The sequence below is a fragment of the Staurois parvus genome, unplaced genomic scaffold, assembly GCF_062004578.1.
Source record: "Staurois parvus isolate SC_StPar_1 unplaced genomic scaffold, SC_StPar_1.0 ptg000288l, whole genome shotgun sequence".
Lineage (NCBI taxonomy): Eukaryota > Metazoa > Chordata > Amphibia > Anura > Ranidae > Staurois > Staurois parvus.
In genome coordinates this window covers 2,949,662-2,968,044 of record NW_028318084.1, presented here as the reverse complement: position 1 = coordinate 2,968,044, position 18,383 = coordinate 2,949,662, and the positions used below count along the sequence as shown (strand labels likewise).

General features: G+C 41.5%; 1 protein-coding gene across 3 annotated transcripts in view; it reads left to right on the top strand.

Moving 5' to 3' along the window:
• Nucleotides 1–1,149: 1,149 nt before the first annotated feature.
• The window catches only part of LOC149458313 (dual specificity calcium/calmodulin-dependent 3',5'-cyclic nucleotide phosphodiesterase 1C-like), a 298,681-nt gene continuing 281,447 nt past the window's right edge, over nucleotides 1,150–18,383 (top strand). For all 3 annotated transcript variants that reach the window (XM_089682402.1, XM_089682404.1, XM_089682403.1), the window contains exons 1-2: nucleotides 1,150–1,260; nucleotides 6,154–6,336. In XM_089682402.1, the coding sequence (XP_089538528.1) occupies nucleotides 6,251–6,336 (86 nt within the window). In that variant the 5' untranslated portion in view covers nucleotides 1,150–1,260; nucleotides 6,154–6,250. The remainder of the gene's footprint in view (nucleotides 1,261–6,153; nucleotides 6,337–18,383) is intronic.

Sequence of the window (18,383 nt, the reverse complement as noted above, 5' to 3'; positions counted from 1 at the left end):
TGACCAAAATATATTCCGTTATCTTTTTAGTAAGAAAAAAAATAAGCCTTTTTTTTATTTTATTTTTTATATTATTATTTGGGTTTTTTTTTTTTTTTTTTTTTTTTTTTTACATACTGTCACCCTAGCAGTCACCATGGGGACACTGTACTACTTGTGGGGGGGGGGGTGATAAAGATTTATTTTTTATTTTTTACAGTGATTGCTTTTACACCCATATAGGATGTAAAAGCAATCATTTCTCTTTCTCTCTGTCTGCATTCTTGCATCCATTGAGATCTACTGAGTGAGCTGTGATTGGTCACAGCTTGTCACATGGTACAAGGCTGTTGTACCATGTGACCTCTGTGATCATTCACAGATTTCACACGTAGTAAGCAATGATGTCACAAGTGACATTTTGCTTAATACTTTGCATGTGATCACTGATTGGCCAATCAGTGATCACATGATCGGGACCTCGTACAGAGGTCCCGTCTGACGATTGGTGTTTCACTGTGTCCGGAGGACACAGCGGGCACCGGATCGTGGTGCTGCGCGCTCCAAGGGAGCGCGCACAGCTAGAAATGGCGGGTGCCGTTTATGAACGGCAACCCGCCCCTGGAGTGCCACCTCCCTGCCGTTTTATAAACAGCAGGCGGACGGCAAGTGGTTAAGTACCAAGATCTATATTATGGGAAAAGAGTGAGAAGGTCACATGTTCCTCTGTATATATTGGATATTAGGTGTCTGGTCCCTCCTATATGGTGAACCATTTACATAGTCTAGCAAAGTACAGGTTCCCTTTAATAGAGCACAATATACAGTATATAGAGTATAATACTTGTACTGTTTGTCTATTTCAAATCTTATGGCTTCAGTTATTACTATTTTAGCAAATAGTACCAGTGTTTTGCTGCCTACATAATGTTCACTTTCAACAAAAAATATTATTCTTTAATTACACTTAAAAGAGAACCGTGTAATTACCCAATAATTCATTTTTAATTATAATGAATCCTCACAAATACATTAATAGTAAAATATGAGAGGATATTGTATGAAATGAATGCAGTCGTTATAAAAGCTTTTAATAATTACATTTCAATATGCTTTTTACAGCTATATCCCTTCTTAAATATCTTCTTCTTTTTATGTTCTGTGCAGGTTACGATGTCTGGTGAAACAGCTGGAGAGAGGAGAAGCTTCAGTAGTGGACCTGAAAAAGAACCTGGAATATGCAGCCACTGTGCTTGAGTCCGTTTATATTGATGAGACAAGGTGAGAGAACTATAAATTTCATTCGTCGCTATTAGGGATGAGCAGTTTGGTGAAAATGATTTTTCAGCAAACTTAATTTTGTCATCGTTAAATTTTCACCAAAGGGGGAAACACTCACTTTTACTAATTAGGCTGCTGATAAAATTTGCTTGAAAAAGTTGCTGTAATATTAAACAGGCAATTGACCGGTCAGATGGCTCAAAAACCTGTTACCCCGACTGCACACTGTATTATTCTCCGCTGGCTTGTACATCTTGTAGTGATTGACATGGTCACTTTAAGTAGGTTTTTCATGTAAAAGTAATTGCCCTTTTACTTGCTTGATCATTCTACTTCATGCACATTATCTACACGTATGACTCTCCATAGGCTCTCTGTAGATAAATGACTGTATTGTTGAATACATTTTCACCATGCACTCCAATTGTTGACCATTTTGTATTTAACCTCCTCGGCGGTATGATTCTTTCTGATTTTTTTGTGCTGAAAGCGGTACCATTTTTTTGCATAGAAATATGTAGTTTTTTATTGTAGGCTGTAATTTTTAGGAATAACTCACTGAAATCTGTCCGAACAAGAGTCTAGTAAACATCCCGGGTAGGATAAAACTTGAAACATGAAATCATAAATTATAATTTAATAAATAATCATAAAAAATAATAATATAATAATAAATTTAATTCAATAATATAATCAAACCAAAAATACTGAAATTTGAAATACAGAGGCAAATTCGCACATCGCTGAGCAAAGTCGCAAAATCGTTTTCAGTGTCTGATGACGAATTTCCCCCACAAATCATTATCACTCAATTCTGCAAGTGGTTCTGATTTACTATCGCTGTTCTAAAACCGCTTTTGACGTAAAGGGACGCTTTTTGGACGCCATGGACTTTTCTAAGTTTCCAGGCAGAAAGAACAGTCAAAATGCAGTCAGGGGACAGGACAAAGCACTCGGGACAAAATATGTGAAATGCATTGAAACAGCAATGACAGCAAAAATTACATTTTTTAAAAATTTCAAATTTCCTGCCGGTTCCGGCGCCCGTACGTCCCGACGTCACAGGGACCAGAACACGGACACCGGATGCTGGCATCGGCCAGAGGAGATGCCGGGGCGACTGCAGGGGACACATTGTGGGAGCGAAGGACAAGGTAAGTGCTGCAGGGACCCCCAGAGCAACGCCGCATGGTAAGCCCGAGTGTAGCTCGGGGTTACCGATCTTGGTACTGAAATTTTACCCCGAGCTACACTCGGGAATACCGCCAGGGAGGTTAAGAAGGATCTGCGCCAAGCTTACTATATATATAAATCAATTTATAACAACATTGCCAATATGACCTGTTATACTGCTTTTGGTGCAACTCAAAATAGAGGTGAAAGCATATCCCTGTATCCCAGAGCGTGGGATACAGGCTTATCCTGATACCAATCCAGAGGACTAGTAAATGGAAAGCAGAAAGGATTGCCACTACTTCAGACCAGCCCAGGTTAATAAACGATAAGGAGTGGCCTCAGCCTACGTGTCTCCACCAAAAAAACACACCCCGATGCATTTCACCTTGCTCACCGGGGCTTAGTCAAAAGTGTGCGGGACAAAATTCATCAGGGTGTGTGGTTTTGGGGAGACATGTAGGCTGAGGCTGCTCCCTATCATTTATTAACCTGGGCTGGTCTGGAGTAGCGGCAATCCTTTCCTCTTTACAACAATGTCAATATGTTTGTAACTGTATAACAGTCGGATAGCACCCCCCCCCCCCATACCATAATAGATGGCAAAGCAAGTCAGCCTATACAATCCTTCACCCTGAAGGAACAATAACTATATAATGCAGCAGACTTGAATAAATAAATTATGGTGAAAACTGAAAGTCCAAAAACAGTCCAAAAATAATCCAACAACATGTGAAAGGAGATCCAAATAGCTTAGATTCCAGAGGGGTCGATGATGGATTCCAGATATTCCTCATAAACCTCAAATAAAACAAAACCTAGACATAGTGTATTATCTTAGGATAACATAAGTGTGCCACTCGTGCTACATGCAAAATAAAACAAGTGCCACAGCAATCGTGAACATAAAACTAAATAAAATGAACCCACTGCACACGGTAAGGTAAAAAATGCATAATTACCCGAAGGTAAACATAACCAGCATTGAATCCATATGTGGGATGGAGCTTCATCAAAATGCCATATGCTTCTCTGGATACTCTTCCACAGACCTCAGACAGATCAGGGGTCAGTATTATGATCAAGTAAAAACACAATTTATTGTATCAACTTACATAGAAGGCTGAAATCGGCATCCATAATGGGAGAAATAAAGACTACAATCGGCGTCCACATAGAAAAAGGAAAGTCTCAAAGTCACCTCCAATAGTGGTAAATGGAAGTCCTTAGGGATAGAAACAGCCGCGTGTACCAGAACCCAAAATGGACGCTGAAGCACTTCCGGAAACGTCACTACGTCACGTGCCCGACGCGTTTCGTCACATCCGTACTTTTTTCCGACGAAACGCGTCTGGGGCACGTGACGTAGTGACGCACTGACGTTTCCGGAAGTGCTTCAGCGGCCATTTTGGGTTCTGGTACACGCAGCTGTTCCTATCCCTAAGGACTTCCATTTACCACTATTGGAGGTGGCTTTGAGACTTTCCTTTTTCTATGTGGACGCCGATTGTAGTCTTTATTTCTCCCATTATGGATGCCGATTTCAGCCTTCTATGTAAGTTGATACAATAAAATGTGTTTTTACTTGATCATAATACTGACCTCTGATCTGTCTGAGGTCTGTGGAAGAGTATCCAGAGAAGCATATGGCATTTTGATGAAGCTCCATCACACATATGGATTCAATGCTGGTTATGTTTACCTTCGGGAAATTATGCATTTTTTACCTTACCGTGTGCAGTGGGTTCATTTTATTTAGTTTTATGTTCACGATTGCTGTGGCACTTGTTTTATTTTGCATGTAGCACGAGTGGCACATATATGTTATCCTAAGATAATACACTATGTCTAGGTTTTGTTTTATTTGAGGTTTATGAGGAATATCTGGAATCCATCATCGACCCCTCTGGAATCTAAGCTATTTGGATCTCCTTTCACATGTTGTTGGATTATTTTTGGACTATTTTTGGACTTTCAGTTTTCACCATAATTTATTTATTCAAGTCTGCTGCATTATATAGTTATGTTTGTAACTGTGGCTTTAAAAGTCAGTTATAGTATACATTTCTAAATTCATACACCATCAACTTTCCGTTTTCAAGTGTTGTATTCCCTTACAGTTTCATTTTTAGATAACAAATCCATCGAAGAAGCAAACATTTTTGTTCTACCCAGTCTATAATTATTTTTTAGTTTCAAGCTTCAGCAATAGGCAATTAAAAAGAATAGTTCAGTTTTCTGCAAAGATGCAGTCTTTTTCATTATAGCGGAAAGTGAGAGCGAGCAGCTGACATTCGCATACAGTGCAGATCAGAATACGTATACAAAACGTAAAATGCGAGGAATAAGATAAAGGCTTGAAAGTTTCCAAGCTGCTGTAACCATCATAAATAAGTAGCATGTGGGGTCTTCCTTTACATATTAAAGTGGCTCTAAAGGCTAGACCAGTGGTGGGCAACTTTTTTTTCAACTGAGCCAAATCTCTCCAAAACCACGATTGAAATTTATTTTGAGAGCCACATTTTTAAAACTGAAAATACATAGGATGGTACACTGTTTTTAGTTTCAATAAGTTTTTATAGTAATTCATCCCCCATAGTAATTCATCCCCCATAGTAATTCATCCCCCATATAGTAATTCATCCCCCATAGTAATTCATTCCCCATATAGTAATTCATCCCCCATAGTAATTCATCCCCCATATAGTAATTCATCCCTCATATAGTAATTCATCCCCCATATAGTAATTCATCCCCCATATAGTAATTCATCCCCCATAGTAATTCATCCCCCATATAGTAATTCATCCCCCATATAGTAATTCATCCCCCCTATAGTAATTCATCCCCCATATAGTAATTCATCCCCCATAGTAATTCATCCCCCCTATAGTAATTCATCCCCCATATAGTAATTCATCCCCCATTATAGTAATTCATCCCCCATAGTAATTCATCCCCCCTATAGTAATTCATCCCCCATATTAATTCATCCCTCATATAGTAGTAGTAAGTAAGTAGCAAGTAGTAAGCCAAGTCCCCCCTGTGTCAATTCACTTACCTTTGCTCCGCGCGTTCCTCTCGCCGTGTTCCCGCGCCGTTCCGGTCTTCAGGGCGGACTGGGAGAGGAGCCTAGCTCCTCTCACGTTCGTCACGCTGCCCCGCCTACACACATCCTGACAGCCAATCACTGGCTATAAGGATGTGAGTGGCAGCGAGACTGGCCAATCATTGCATTTGAGCGCGCTGCCCTGGCTGTTTTTTTTTGGATCACGCTGCAGAGTCCCTGCCGCCCCAGAGGAGGGAGGGGAGCGGGCGCCCGGCACACAAGAGCCGCATTAAAGCGTGTAAAGAGCCGCGGCTTGCCGACCACTGGGCTAGACATTTTTACCATAATGCATTCTCTGTAAAAAATGTCCCACTATCTATATTGCCCCCTCACCTTCCTGAGTCCTATCCATTGGTCTCTCTCTCCTCACAGGCTCAGAGACAGCAGTGGCTCCTGCTGCTGTCAATCAAATCCTGTAAGGAGGAAGCTGGAGATGGGCTGAACCATGCTGTGTTTGTCTGTGGATGTACACAGCCCAGCTCATTAGCAAGCCTGCAGGTGTGCCACCATAGGGAGCATTTTCATTCCTTAGAAATTGTAGCTTTTCTAGTTACTTATATTTATAGTATGGAAATTCTCGATTCTAAACAATGTTATGATTTTTTTTCTAGACGTTTACTGGACACAGAAGATGAACTCAGTGACATCCAGACAGATTCGGTTCCTTCAGAGGTTCGAGACTGGCTGGCCTCCACCTTTACCCGACAAATGGGAATGATGCTAAGAAGAACAGAAGAGAAGCCAAGGTTTAGAAGCATTGTACATGCAGTCCAGGCTGGTATATTTGTGGAAAGGTAAGAGAGAATTTTAAACTACCAGCAAAAACTTTTTCATTAATTTTAATTTATAGCCAATACTTATTTTATTGTTTTTTTAATTCATGATTGATCACACTGATATAAAGGTATATCTTTATTTAAGTGATTATTAAATCAGGGACATGAATGCAGCTTACATAATTGTAGTTGTACCCAGGGGCGGACTGACCATTTGGAAACTCGGGCACTGCCCGAGGGCCCGGGGTCAGTAGGGGGCCCCATGAGATGCCCCTGGTACCTTTTTCATAGGCTTTTTGAGTTTGAGCAAGGACACAGGGGCCCCATGATCCCCTATTGCCCGGGGGCCCCATGAGTTGTCAGTCCGCCCCTGGTTGTACCCCTTTTTTCATCAGGAGTGGACAATATTAACAGTGAGAGTACAAAAAGAGTTCATAAAATTGAACATATTACGCAGATTGATTTTTTTTTTGTAGAGCATACACAGTATTCCAGTTTACCCAAGCAACTCTCAGAATATTTTTGGGCATATTTTATACAGTATTATATATCAAGATAAAAAAAGTTTGTAGATCATAAAACAGATCAGAGATAATAAAACAGAAAATACGTTTTTAACTACTCCAGAGGATTTACCCCCCTTCCTGACTAAGCCATTTTTTACATTACGGCTCTGCGTTACTTTAGCTGACAATTGTGCGGTCATGCAACGCTGCACCCAAATGAAATGTACGTCCTTTTTATCCCCACGAATTGAGCTTTCTTTCTGTGGTATTTGATTACCTGTGTGTTGTTTATTTTTTGTGCTAAAAAAAAAAGAATATTTTTGACTTTTTGCTATTAAACATGTCCAGTAAAAAATTAAAAAACTCAAATTTTGTCATAAATTTGCACCAAAATTTATTCTGCTGCATGTCTTTGCTAAAAAAAAATCCCAATATGTGTAAATTATTGGTTTACGTGCAAGTTATATCGTTTACAAATGTCGATATAGATACTGGAATTTTTTTTTTCTACTAGTAATGGTGGCGATCAGCGACTTATAGCGAGACTGCGGCGGGCATTATGACACTGGGGAGGAACTGACTTGGTGTCACTGACATCCCCAGTGACACCAATACAGTAATCAGTGCAAAAAACAAAAAAAACACTGACACTGTACTAATGGCACTGGGCAGGAAGGGGTTAACATGTGCTGTGCACAGCCGTCCAGAGCAGTGTGCCCAAGCCAACAGGGAGGATTACTTTTAGTAAACAAAGCAGTTCTCCTCCCCATCGGAGATGCTTGGTAATCACCGGGCACTGGTGGGGAATCACCGGCCAGGACCCTGTAATTGACAGTCACGGCAGTGAATGGTGGTATGGGTAGAGTGCCTTACCCGGAAATACAAAATCATGTATATATACGTGATTTTGCACACCCCTGCTGCCCTGTAGAGGTATATCTGCTATAGGGTGGTCGGGAAGCGGTTAAAGAGTATTAGCAAATGGAAAAAGTCAGCCTCCTGCTGTTCTTGACTGGGGTTACAGAGTTGTTTACAAACAAGCAATTGTTCATAGTCTAACCAAAAGCAGCTAGATTGGTCAAATTAAAGTGTATCTATAGCCATTTTTGTTGTTGATTCACTAAGTGGCAAAGGGATAAAACTGGTGTCAGTTTATATTTTGCTGTGTATCACAGAAGAGATTTTCATTCACTTCCTGTCCCAGAGGTTCCTCACGAAGTGAGAGGAACTCTCTACTAAGTGAAGGAAATTCCCTGCTTACTCCAAAGTCACAGAAGCTGACACCATAGTAAAAAAAACGAAAAAAAAACCACCATGTTCTCAATAAAATCATTTTTGTTCCAGTGAGAACTCAAAATTTTAGAATTTGTCTCACTTTCAGTCACGGTGGTATTGGATCACTAGATAACAGATAAGTATCAAAAACTGCAGTTAAAAGTTTTGCATACACTTTAGGGTTTTTAAGGCCAGAGCAGCTAAGCCCAATTATGCCCTTGGATATTTGAGAACAGAACGGAACTTATGCAGGCCATAGATGGGTCGAAAATCGGCCGATTTTTCGGCCGAAAATAAAATTGGCCGATTTTCGGATCGTTAGTGGGCTAAATGTTCGGCCGTTTTTCGGTATTTTGGCAGATTTTTTTTATCGGTAAAGTTGGAAAAAATCGGCCGATTTTGCCGATCGGCCGATTTTCGCGGCAATGATGGGCAAATCGGCCGATCTTTTACCGATAAAAAAATCTCCGCATTAGCAGTGACCTGCAAGAGGAAGACAAAAAGAAGAAGAGGATGAAGAAGAGGAGGAAGAGGAAGAAGGAGAAGGGGAAGAGAAGAAGAGGATGAAGAAGAGGATGAAGAGGATGAAGAAGAAGAAGAAGATGAAGAGGAGGAAGATGAAGAGGAGGAAGATGAAGAGGAGGAGGAAGATGAAGAAGAGGAGGAAGATGAAGAAGAGGAGGAAGATGAAGAAGAGGATGAAGAAGAAGAAGAGGATGAAGAAGAAGAAGAGGATGAAGAAGAAGAGGAATTCCAGTCCGGCAAAAAGTGTCCCTGCAGAGAGCTCAGCTATTTCTTTGACAGTTCCTTGACATTTATAACGGTTGCAACAATGTATCTATTTGTTTCCGAATAAAAACATCTGTATCCGAAATGGATACAAATAAATACATTGTTGCAGCCGCTATAAATGTCAAGGAACTGTCAAAGAAATAGCGGAGCTCTCTGCAGGGACACTTTTTGCTGGTTGTAGACGGATGAAAATCGGCCGATTTTTTTTTTTTTTTCGTTGCTGGTAACGTTGGCCGCTTGAACGACCGATTTTTCGTTTTTTTAAAGAAAAATCGGCCGATTTTCGACCCGTCTATGGCCTGCATTAGACAGCTCTACCCTCATTTGCTCACAGCTCTGCCCACAGCTTTGTCCTATTTAACCACAGAAGTGCCCTATTTAACCAAAGCAACCTTTTTATAACTTTTATTCTCCAATTGCCATTTTCCATTAAAAGTCTGAATGCCACTGGTGACCGGCTCAATTTACAAAGCTGTTTTTCTCTTGTTTAACCCTTAATTTCTTGATGCCACACATTACATACAAATATCTCTAATAAGGCAAACAAACTGTCTAAGACAATTCAGCTATATTTCAGTAAGCATTCTTTTGACAGCTTTTCTTCAGTGTTGACATTTCTTCAATATTATTTTCAATATCATTTCTTCAATGTTGACCACGCATCTGTAAATATCATGGATATAAAAAAAAAATGAATAAAGAGCCTTTCCCATTTGAGGGTTTGAAACATATGGATTTCTAAACAACCAGAACTATAACAATATAAGAATAGTAATAAATACCCCTATGAAATATTACTTTTATCAGATATCAGATCTTTCTTCTGAGGCAATGTGTGTGGGAGGTGGGGTAGGTAGGTGGCACTCCCTCAATGCTTCCCATTAACTTGTTGGGCACCAATTGTGGGTCCCATGAGAGGACTAACTTCGGGGTGGGTTCTTCCAGGCTATGCCTGGCACCTGTAACAGGGTCACTGCCTTACACACGGGGTACCTTTTATGTTTTGTCATTTTCACCAATGCCCTGGGACAAGAATGAGGTTGCCGTCGGGGAATTCTAGACCTTAAGGCGGCCCTCTATTCTTTGAAATGAAAGTACACATGTACACTTGACCAAAACCTGTTCTCCAGTTAACTTTTGGGTTCCCATGTAAAATGTACATCTTTCTACTTGCAATTAAGTGGATCATGCTTAACAATGGCCACAACCACCTGTCCAATATTTTTCACTACTGTCCCCAGTAGCAGAGCGAGCCTCCCCCTCCCCGTGCACCAACGCTGGCTCCAACGTGCACTTGACTGCACCTGTGAGCTTCCTTACCACTGAATAGGATTGGGACCCTTGCGGTGCAAGTCTTCTGCCATTGCAATGGGAGACAGACCACAATAAAAGAAGTGCTGACAACATCTTCCTCAAAGTTAGAGGCTGCTCGGCCTGTAACAAGAACACGCTATCAACAGACTGCTTTCTAAACTTCTGTTACCATGGGTAACCACTGGCTTGCACTTCACACTGTTGTTAACTCTTGCAGAGCGGTTTTCTGTTTCAATAATTTTTGCAAATTTTTTCTTTACAAAAAGAAGGAACAAGACATAACAAGTGCATAGATGTTTGGATAGCATCATCCACAAAGATATTGGGACTCATACACTGGTGAACTCGGAGGTAGAGAATTGCAGCAATAATTTGTGCTCTAAGAGTACAAAATAAAGATTATTCTGCAGTACATATCTCATCAGCAACTTACATATATCCACTTTGCAGTGGCATTAGACAAAGTAGAGAGAGTGGTCGAGCCAATCCCTCCGAGTCTCAAAAGACCACTGGCCCATCAGGGTCCCATCGGGTCATACCAAGAAAATATCTTTGGATCCTCCCTCCTGTGGGGTCCATGGAGGCCGAGGTACCATCAACATCAAACATAGAAATAAACAAAGTAAAATAACACCATAACACAATGTCATAGTTGACAATTAACAATAGATGTCCAAGTATAGAGCCAGGGGGCATAGCTGCTCAAGGCAGTAAGCCCTCCAATTCAACCAAGACACCCATGAACAAATCATAAAAAAAATAAAGCATTAGAAAGGGAAGAGGGGGAGGGGGGATAAAAGGAAGGGGTAGTGGGGAGAGGAGATGGAGGGTAAAGGCAAAATACCAGCATAAAGGGGGAATAGAAAGAGAGGAGAGGGGGAGAGAATGAAATCAGAAGCAAGAGAGGAAGAGAAAAACCAGTCCATCCAAGAGTGCAGCCCACACCAACCCAGGAGTCAGTCCTGACTTTTTCGGGACTTGTAGGTAAGTGAGCCATGGAGTCCATAATTTGTCAAATAGGGGTTGTTTGTTCTGCAGTACACTCACCAATTTTTCATTAAGCATAGTCCAAGTGAACTTATGCATCATCAATGTGATATCAATGATTGGACTTTTCCAATCTGTGATGATGGCGATTTTCTCTGCCAAGAACATAAAGTAAATGAAGGTTTGAGTGTATCTGGGGACGTTGTCAACCGGCTTATTTAACAAAGTGATACAAGGATCTTTGGTTATGTTGACCATGGTGACCTAGAATATGAAGGAATGTATCCTCATCCAGTAGCGAAGGACTTTGGGGTAGGCCCACCATATATGTAAGTCTGTGCCTGTCTGGCCACAACCCCTAAAGCATAAGGCCGATGCTCCTGGGAACATGCAGGAGAGGCAGTCTGGAACCAGGTACCATCTCACCTACACTTTACATCCCGTTTCTATCAGAGCAACATTTAACATGACTCTGTGAACGCGAGAGTTCCATGACCGCCAATCTTCCTCATCAATAGACACATCCAGGTCTCTTTCCCAGGTGACCTGATAAGAAAGTTTGGCCATCGGGATTGTGAAATATTATTACAGTATAGCGATGCAACCCCTCAGTTGAGTTCCCTTCATACATCTGCTTTCAAACATATTGCGTACAGTCAGATCAGGAATGTTTTTCTGTGAGGTATGCAAGAAATGGTAGATTTGCTGCAAATGGAAATTTTCCGAAGGGGGCATCTCCAAAAGATATGAGAGCGGGTGAATCCCCTTATGGTCAAGGAAGTCTCCTGTTCTTTAAAATCCTTTATTGATTAGTGAGACTCAATCCAGGTGGGAAAGGAGGATTGTTAAGAAGGGGGCCACTGGCATGTGAGGAGAAAGCAAGGGCCATTGTTTGCAGTTCTAGTCCCACAGATTGAGGGAGTGGGAAACAGTAGGACATAGAATAGCTTTATGAAAGTGAGACAGAAGCCATAGCACCATAACCATGGGAAGTGGGGAGCAGGCTTGGGCTTTGATGGACACCTATTCAGACTTGTATCCCCGATGATGAAGTTGACATAACTGCGAGAGTTGCGCCGCAACAAAGTATTTTTGAACATCTGGAACACCCAAACTGCCTGCTTCCTTTGGGGAGTACATCGTAGCTGGGGCCAGCCTGTTGCCCTTAGTGCCCCAGAAGCAGAAGAAAACTTTTGCTTCAAACTGCTGGATTGTAGCCAATGGGACTGGGAAGGGTAGGTGTGGCTGTTTTCATACCCCAATGTGTTTAATGACCCAGACCTTAGACTATGGTGTCGGTTACTTGCATTACGACCCTTGAGTAACTCCAGACCAGGCGGGAACAAAGTTTCAAAGCTTTATTTGGAAAAGTTCAAATGTAACATCTATAAGTCCAACATGCAAAAACAGGATTATTCCTACGTTCCAACTCCTTACTCAGGCTGCCCCAGTACACCTGCAAAAGGTAGTGTCCATGCACAGAAAAGAGTCCATCAGAAGTATTCTCCAGTGGCCGGTATCTTCGGGCATGAACCCCAGGTGCAGAGGACCTTCTATGTTACAGCAGTAACAGGCAAAATTCTTGTATTCCTACAAGTTGCAGATTCTCCAATCTTCCTCCTGTTGCCCCTTCTCTCTCAGTGGCTCTCAGGCCTGGGGCTCCTTTCTGAACTGCTGTCCTTCTTTTAAATCACAGGATCAGTGGGTCAGACCTAGAGATCACCCACCAAAAACTAAAGAACCGGGAAAGGCATTAACCCTTACCCTTCCATCTGGGTCAGCACCAAACTAGAGCATTCTTCAACCTGCCCACATGTGCATCAATGTTTGGGCTGAAAGTGCACTGAATAGCATGCTTCTGGCTTAGAAACCAAGCTGTCTTCGAAAGCTCCAAGGCCCGTACTAATGATTTAGAGCTGGGAGGATGAGCTCCTGATCACCTAATTGCTGTGATAGCCTGTGAATGGCACAGTGATCACTTAGTAAAACCCACCACTGTAATCTCTTTCTCCTTGTGAATAAAGAAAAAGATACATTGAAGGGAATTTATCAAAACTGCAGCAGACAGAGAATCACCTTTCTCATACAGGTGATTTGCTTTGTGGGAGTTACATTTTTTTAAGTCATATTATTGTAACAGTTTAGGAAACTGAAAATTTCAGAAAAAATTACACAAGTTAATTTTAGGGCACACAAACACAATGAATTGCCCAATTTATGCTAAAATATAAAAGACAAAGTGGCACCAAGGAAGTAGATACCCAAACCTGCCAAACTTGCATGCTCACTGTGGTGTTCCCAGCTGTATGTAACATGTGTACTGCAACTGACATTTTCATGCGTTTGAATCCCCAACATGTGAATGTATGTGGGGGTGGAAGAGGGAGCTCAATTTTTTGGGGGGGGAGGTATGATTTTAAGTGCTTCGTGGAACTTTAATTTTTTACAATATTTTTTTTTTTACTTAACACTTTTTTTTCACTTTCTATACATTTTTATTGAAAAAGTTATAAGGTATAAAACATAGTTTAAGAAGACTGGTTGAAATAGCCAAGAGGATGTTAGGCAGGAAGATGCCTAGGATACAAGAACATTTGAGAGTATGAATAGCATACTAATAAGCAAATTATGAGCCCCGTAGGGCAAAGTAGGTATCCGTGAGCACGGTAGTTTCCAGCAGCTCACAAAACAATAGACAGATCATAGCCTCAAGTCTAGGCAGACAACACGAACTGAAAAAATTTAATAGGAATAGAAAAGAAGAGAAAGAGGGTATATCCACAATAGACGGATGCGAAATAAAGGTTAAGAGAGTTAAAATAGGAAGAACAGGAGAAAAAGAAAAAAAGGGGGGCGGGGAGAATGTGGAGGATGCCCCCAGAACACCGCCCCAAAGCTGGAATATTATAATGAGGTATAGCTCTCCAATGATGGGTGGGCATGCTGTATCCATGAGGTCCATACCTGAAAGAAACTGTTTTGTGTGTCCAGTAGGATACTAGTTAGTTTCTCACTAATAAAAGAAACTATCGATACATTGACAAACTTCCTCAAAGGAAACAAATTGTTTCTTCCAGGCTTTAGCAATAGTCTGTTTTTCTGCTAACAAAATATACAGTAGGTCACCATTTTTGTTTAAGGTTTAGTAAAATCGTGAGGTTTAAGGTGCAATAAGACATATCAGGGATCTCTTGGGAAACAGTTGAACAGGGAGTCCATAAGCTTTAGGATCATGTCCCATGCTCACACAGTTTTGGGTCAAATCCACCAGGTATGCAACATGTTTCCTGGGCTTGGACAGCCACGAAAGCACAGACTAGTATGACATAGCTAAAAATGCCCCACATGTGATGGGACCATGTGCCATCTGTTACTTAACTTTTTTTTTTTCATTCCATCGGAGTCATTTGCTATACTCCCCAAAGTGGAAGGGGAGGATAGCAAATGGATCTTCACTGGGTTCCCTCAACTCTACTCACTGGATTGCTTCCATCTGACAGCCGGAAGTTTTCTTGTCAGATATACACACACTCCTGTTGGATGTAGCCCATCCGACCTCCTGCTGCCACTGACATAGTTTCTCCATCTGTAGCAGTGAAGAGGTTAAAGGTTAAATTCCACAAGAACTTTTTTTGAAAGATCTCTTGTCAGGTTTTTGGTTTATTATTATTATACAGTATTTATAAAGCGCCAATAGTTCGCTCAGCGCTGTACATTACAAAGGGAGACAGAACATGTAACAGAACAATACCAATACAATGCAAAACATGAGGGGATCGAGGGCCCTGCTCTTTCGAGCTTACAATCTAGGAGGGAGGGGACGGTGGTACAGGAGGAGATAGCTGTGGGGGATGGGGTGGTAGGAAGAGTGGAGGAGGTCGGCAGATTAGCAGGGGGTGGGGTAGGCTTCCCTGAAGAGATGGGTTTCAGGGTGCGCCTAAAGGAGAGGAGAGAAAGTGATAATCTGATGGGTTGGGGTAGGGAGTTCCAGAGGATGGGTGACATCCTGGAGAAGTCCTGGAGGCGGGCATGGGAGGAGGAGACCAGGGAACTAGAGAGAAGGAGGTCTTGTGAGGAGCGGAGTGTGCGTGTTGGGTGGTACTTGGATATTAGGTCAGTGATGTAGTACGGGGCAGTATGGTGGACAGCTTTGTACGTCAGTGTTAGGATTTTGAATTTGATCCACTGCGCAATCAGAAGCCAGTGGAGGGATTGGCGGAGGGGGGTGGAGGACACTGAGTGGAGGCCAGTGGAGGGATTGGCAGAGGGGGGTGGCGTAAATGGAGCGGTTGGAAAGGTGAATGAGTCTGGCAGCCGTATTCAGGATGGACTGAAGCGGGGATAGCCAGCGGCGAGGCAGGCCAGTGAGGAGGGAGTTGCAGTAGTCGAGTCGTGATATGATGAGGGAGTGGATGAGCTGTTTAGTGGTTTCTGGGGTTAGGAACGTGCGGATTTTGGCGATGTTGCAGAAGTGGAGTCTGCATGAGTTTGTTAAAGATTGGACTTGGGGCTGGAAGGATAGGTTGGAGTCCAGAACGACACCAAGTACTCTGGCCTGCGGGGGCGGGTATGATGGTGGTGTTGTTGGATGTGATGGAGAAGTCAATGGGGGGTGGGGTCCGGGCTGGGGGGAAGACAAGAAACTCGGTTTTGGAGAGGTTCAGTTTAAGGAAGTGGAGCGACATCCAGTCTGATATGACGCTCAGTAGGTGTGTGATTCGGGCGGAGACCGAGGGGGTGAGGTGGGGGGTTTATATTGCTGGTTGTGTTCCTGCTGGAGAGATGCTGATTCTTGTCTGCAATGGTCACTTGGACATGAAATTTAAAAGGCAAGGTATTGAAATTTGGAAGTTTCAGCAGGAATCTCCCAAATCTCGGTTCATTTGTACTGCTCTCTGTTCAGCATTCGATCAGCTGCTGCAGCTGTGATCAGTGTATTCTGATGAAGGGGGGGGGGAGAGTCCCCACTGTCAGAATACAATAGTGCATTGGCTGCGATCCCTGAATCTACATCACTTGTTTGATGTGGGGATCTTTGAGGTTTTTTTTTTAACCCATTCAACAATGGAACAGGAGGTAATAGGAACTCTCCAAATGAGGGAACCTTTATCAGTAACAACTATCAAACATTAGAATTCTTTTTCTTCTGTCATATCTCCAGAACAGGAAATGAGAGGACATCTTCCCGATGGATACACAGGCATCAATATACACTTGACAAAGGCTCTAGCACCCCTCATTCCATCCAACAAGTTTTGAGCTGAAATAATTAGAAGACCACTAAAAAGATATCATGTACATTGAGCAGAACCATGGTAATAGTTTATATTTAGGAAATGTCTCAAGCTATTTGAAATTCTGCAAGTATAACCTTTTTTTTAAAAAAAAAAGGCATTTAGTCTGTATGCAACCATCTGCATTAGTGATCACATCATTGCCATAGGGTATGAACCTCTGTTGAAGAAAAGAATGACCGTAAGAATGAGCACGGAAACTCCAAGCTCTTTATTTTCTTCCCTCAAATATTAACTGTGAGTATGTATTGTGCCATGTACAATATATCTCTTGGCTCCCTGCTACTTTCTATAAAAACTACACTTAGGAATTGGCCAAAGGCTAAGGTTTTAATATTACACGCAAAAGGGAACTATAAAGGTATGTTTGTGAACAGCATTGCATTTCTTTAGGGCTGATTCATTAAAAGATGAGGGAAAGACAAATGTCTCAGTTGGCCATAGAGGCAAGTCATATACTAGCGGTTATTCCACTACTGATTCCAAAAAAAAACTTGACCCAATTGTTTTGTGTTATGCATTGTAGATGAAATAATTTAGTTAATATTTGAAAGCGGGTTCAGAAAAAAATACATCGTGACTATTTCTCATTGAAAATAGCCCCTCTTTTTGTAGATGTATTCATATTTAAACCTTACATATTTCCCCTTTTTTGGCTTGTTAATTTTAACTGTTTAATTTTGAAGCCCTATCTATAACCCAGGAAATTGGGAATGTCTTCTTAAAGGGTATATCCAGCTGAAAGAAAGAGATTTTAGCTAAGGTACAGTCTGTTAGTTTTTACAAATCCTGTTCATTTGGCTGTTAGGGACTCCAAATCTTTATATAGTTCTTGGGGGTGTTAGTGGTTGGGGTTTTCTTGCTCACCATTGTTTCTACCCACGTTGCTTGCCATATACCTCATAATAATAACTGCCCATGTTGCTTGCCATATACCTCATAATAATAACTGCCCATGTTGCTTGCCATATACCTCATAATAATAACTGCCCATGTTGCTTGCCATATACCTCATAATAATAACTGCCCACGTTGCTTGCCATATACCTCATAATAATAACTAATAAATAAATAATTTGCGCTAGTAAATGTGTATAAATATATAAATATATATAAAGAAATCATCAAATCATAAGTCCAGAAAAAAAAATATATATGCCAATACCACAAAAAAATATATAAAAAACTTTTAAGTGCAAAAAACTTTTGTGCAAAAAAAGTGTCTAAATATGAAAAATTTCACCAAAAAACCTTGATAATATAATGGCAGATCATCCATAAATATATCTTCAGAAACGGAAACTCTGCAACACACCGATCCTCATCGATCGAAATAACAGGATGAAAAACTTTGTAGTTAATCGAAAAATCCACTTCTCCAATAGATAAAGGACCACCTTCAAACGTATCCATGGGGGGAAATGCCAAGCACTCGAGAGAAACAGAAAGACTTCATGGTGCAATATTATAAAAACCAATTCCTTTATTAGGTACTCATTGCACTTACTCAAGAGGTGTCCCAGCCGACACCAGCATCAACAGCAATCACATAAACGAGCCTGGCTACTCAGCACATGCGCAGTAGCTGGCAGCCAAAAACGTAATGACGTCACATCAATCAAGCTCCGCCCTACGCGTTTCGTCATCGACGTCCTCACCGTGAGGACGTCGATGACGAAACGCGTAGGGCTGAGCTTGATTGATGTGACGTCATTACGTTTTTGGCTGCCAGCTACTGCGCATGTGCTGAGTAGCCAGGCTCGTTTATGTGATTGCTGTTATGCTGTTGATGCTGGTGTCGGCTGGGACACCTCTTGAGTAAGTGCAATGAGTACCTAATAAAGGAATTGGTTTTTATAATATTGCACCATGAAGTCTTTCTGTTTCTCTCGAGTGC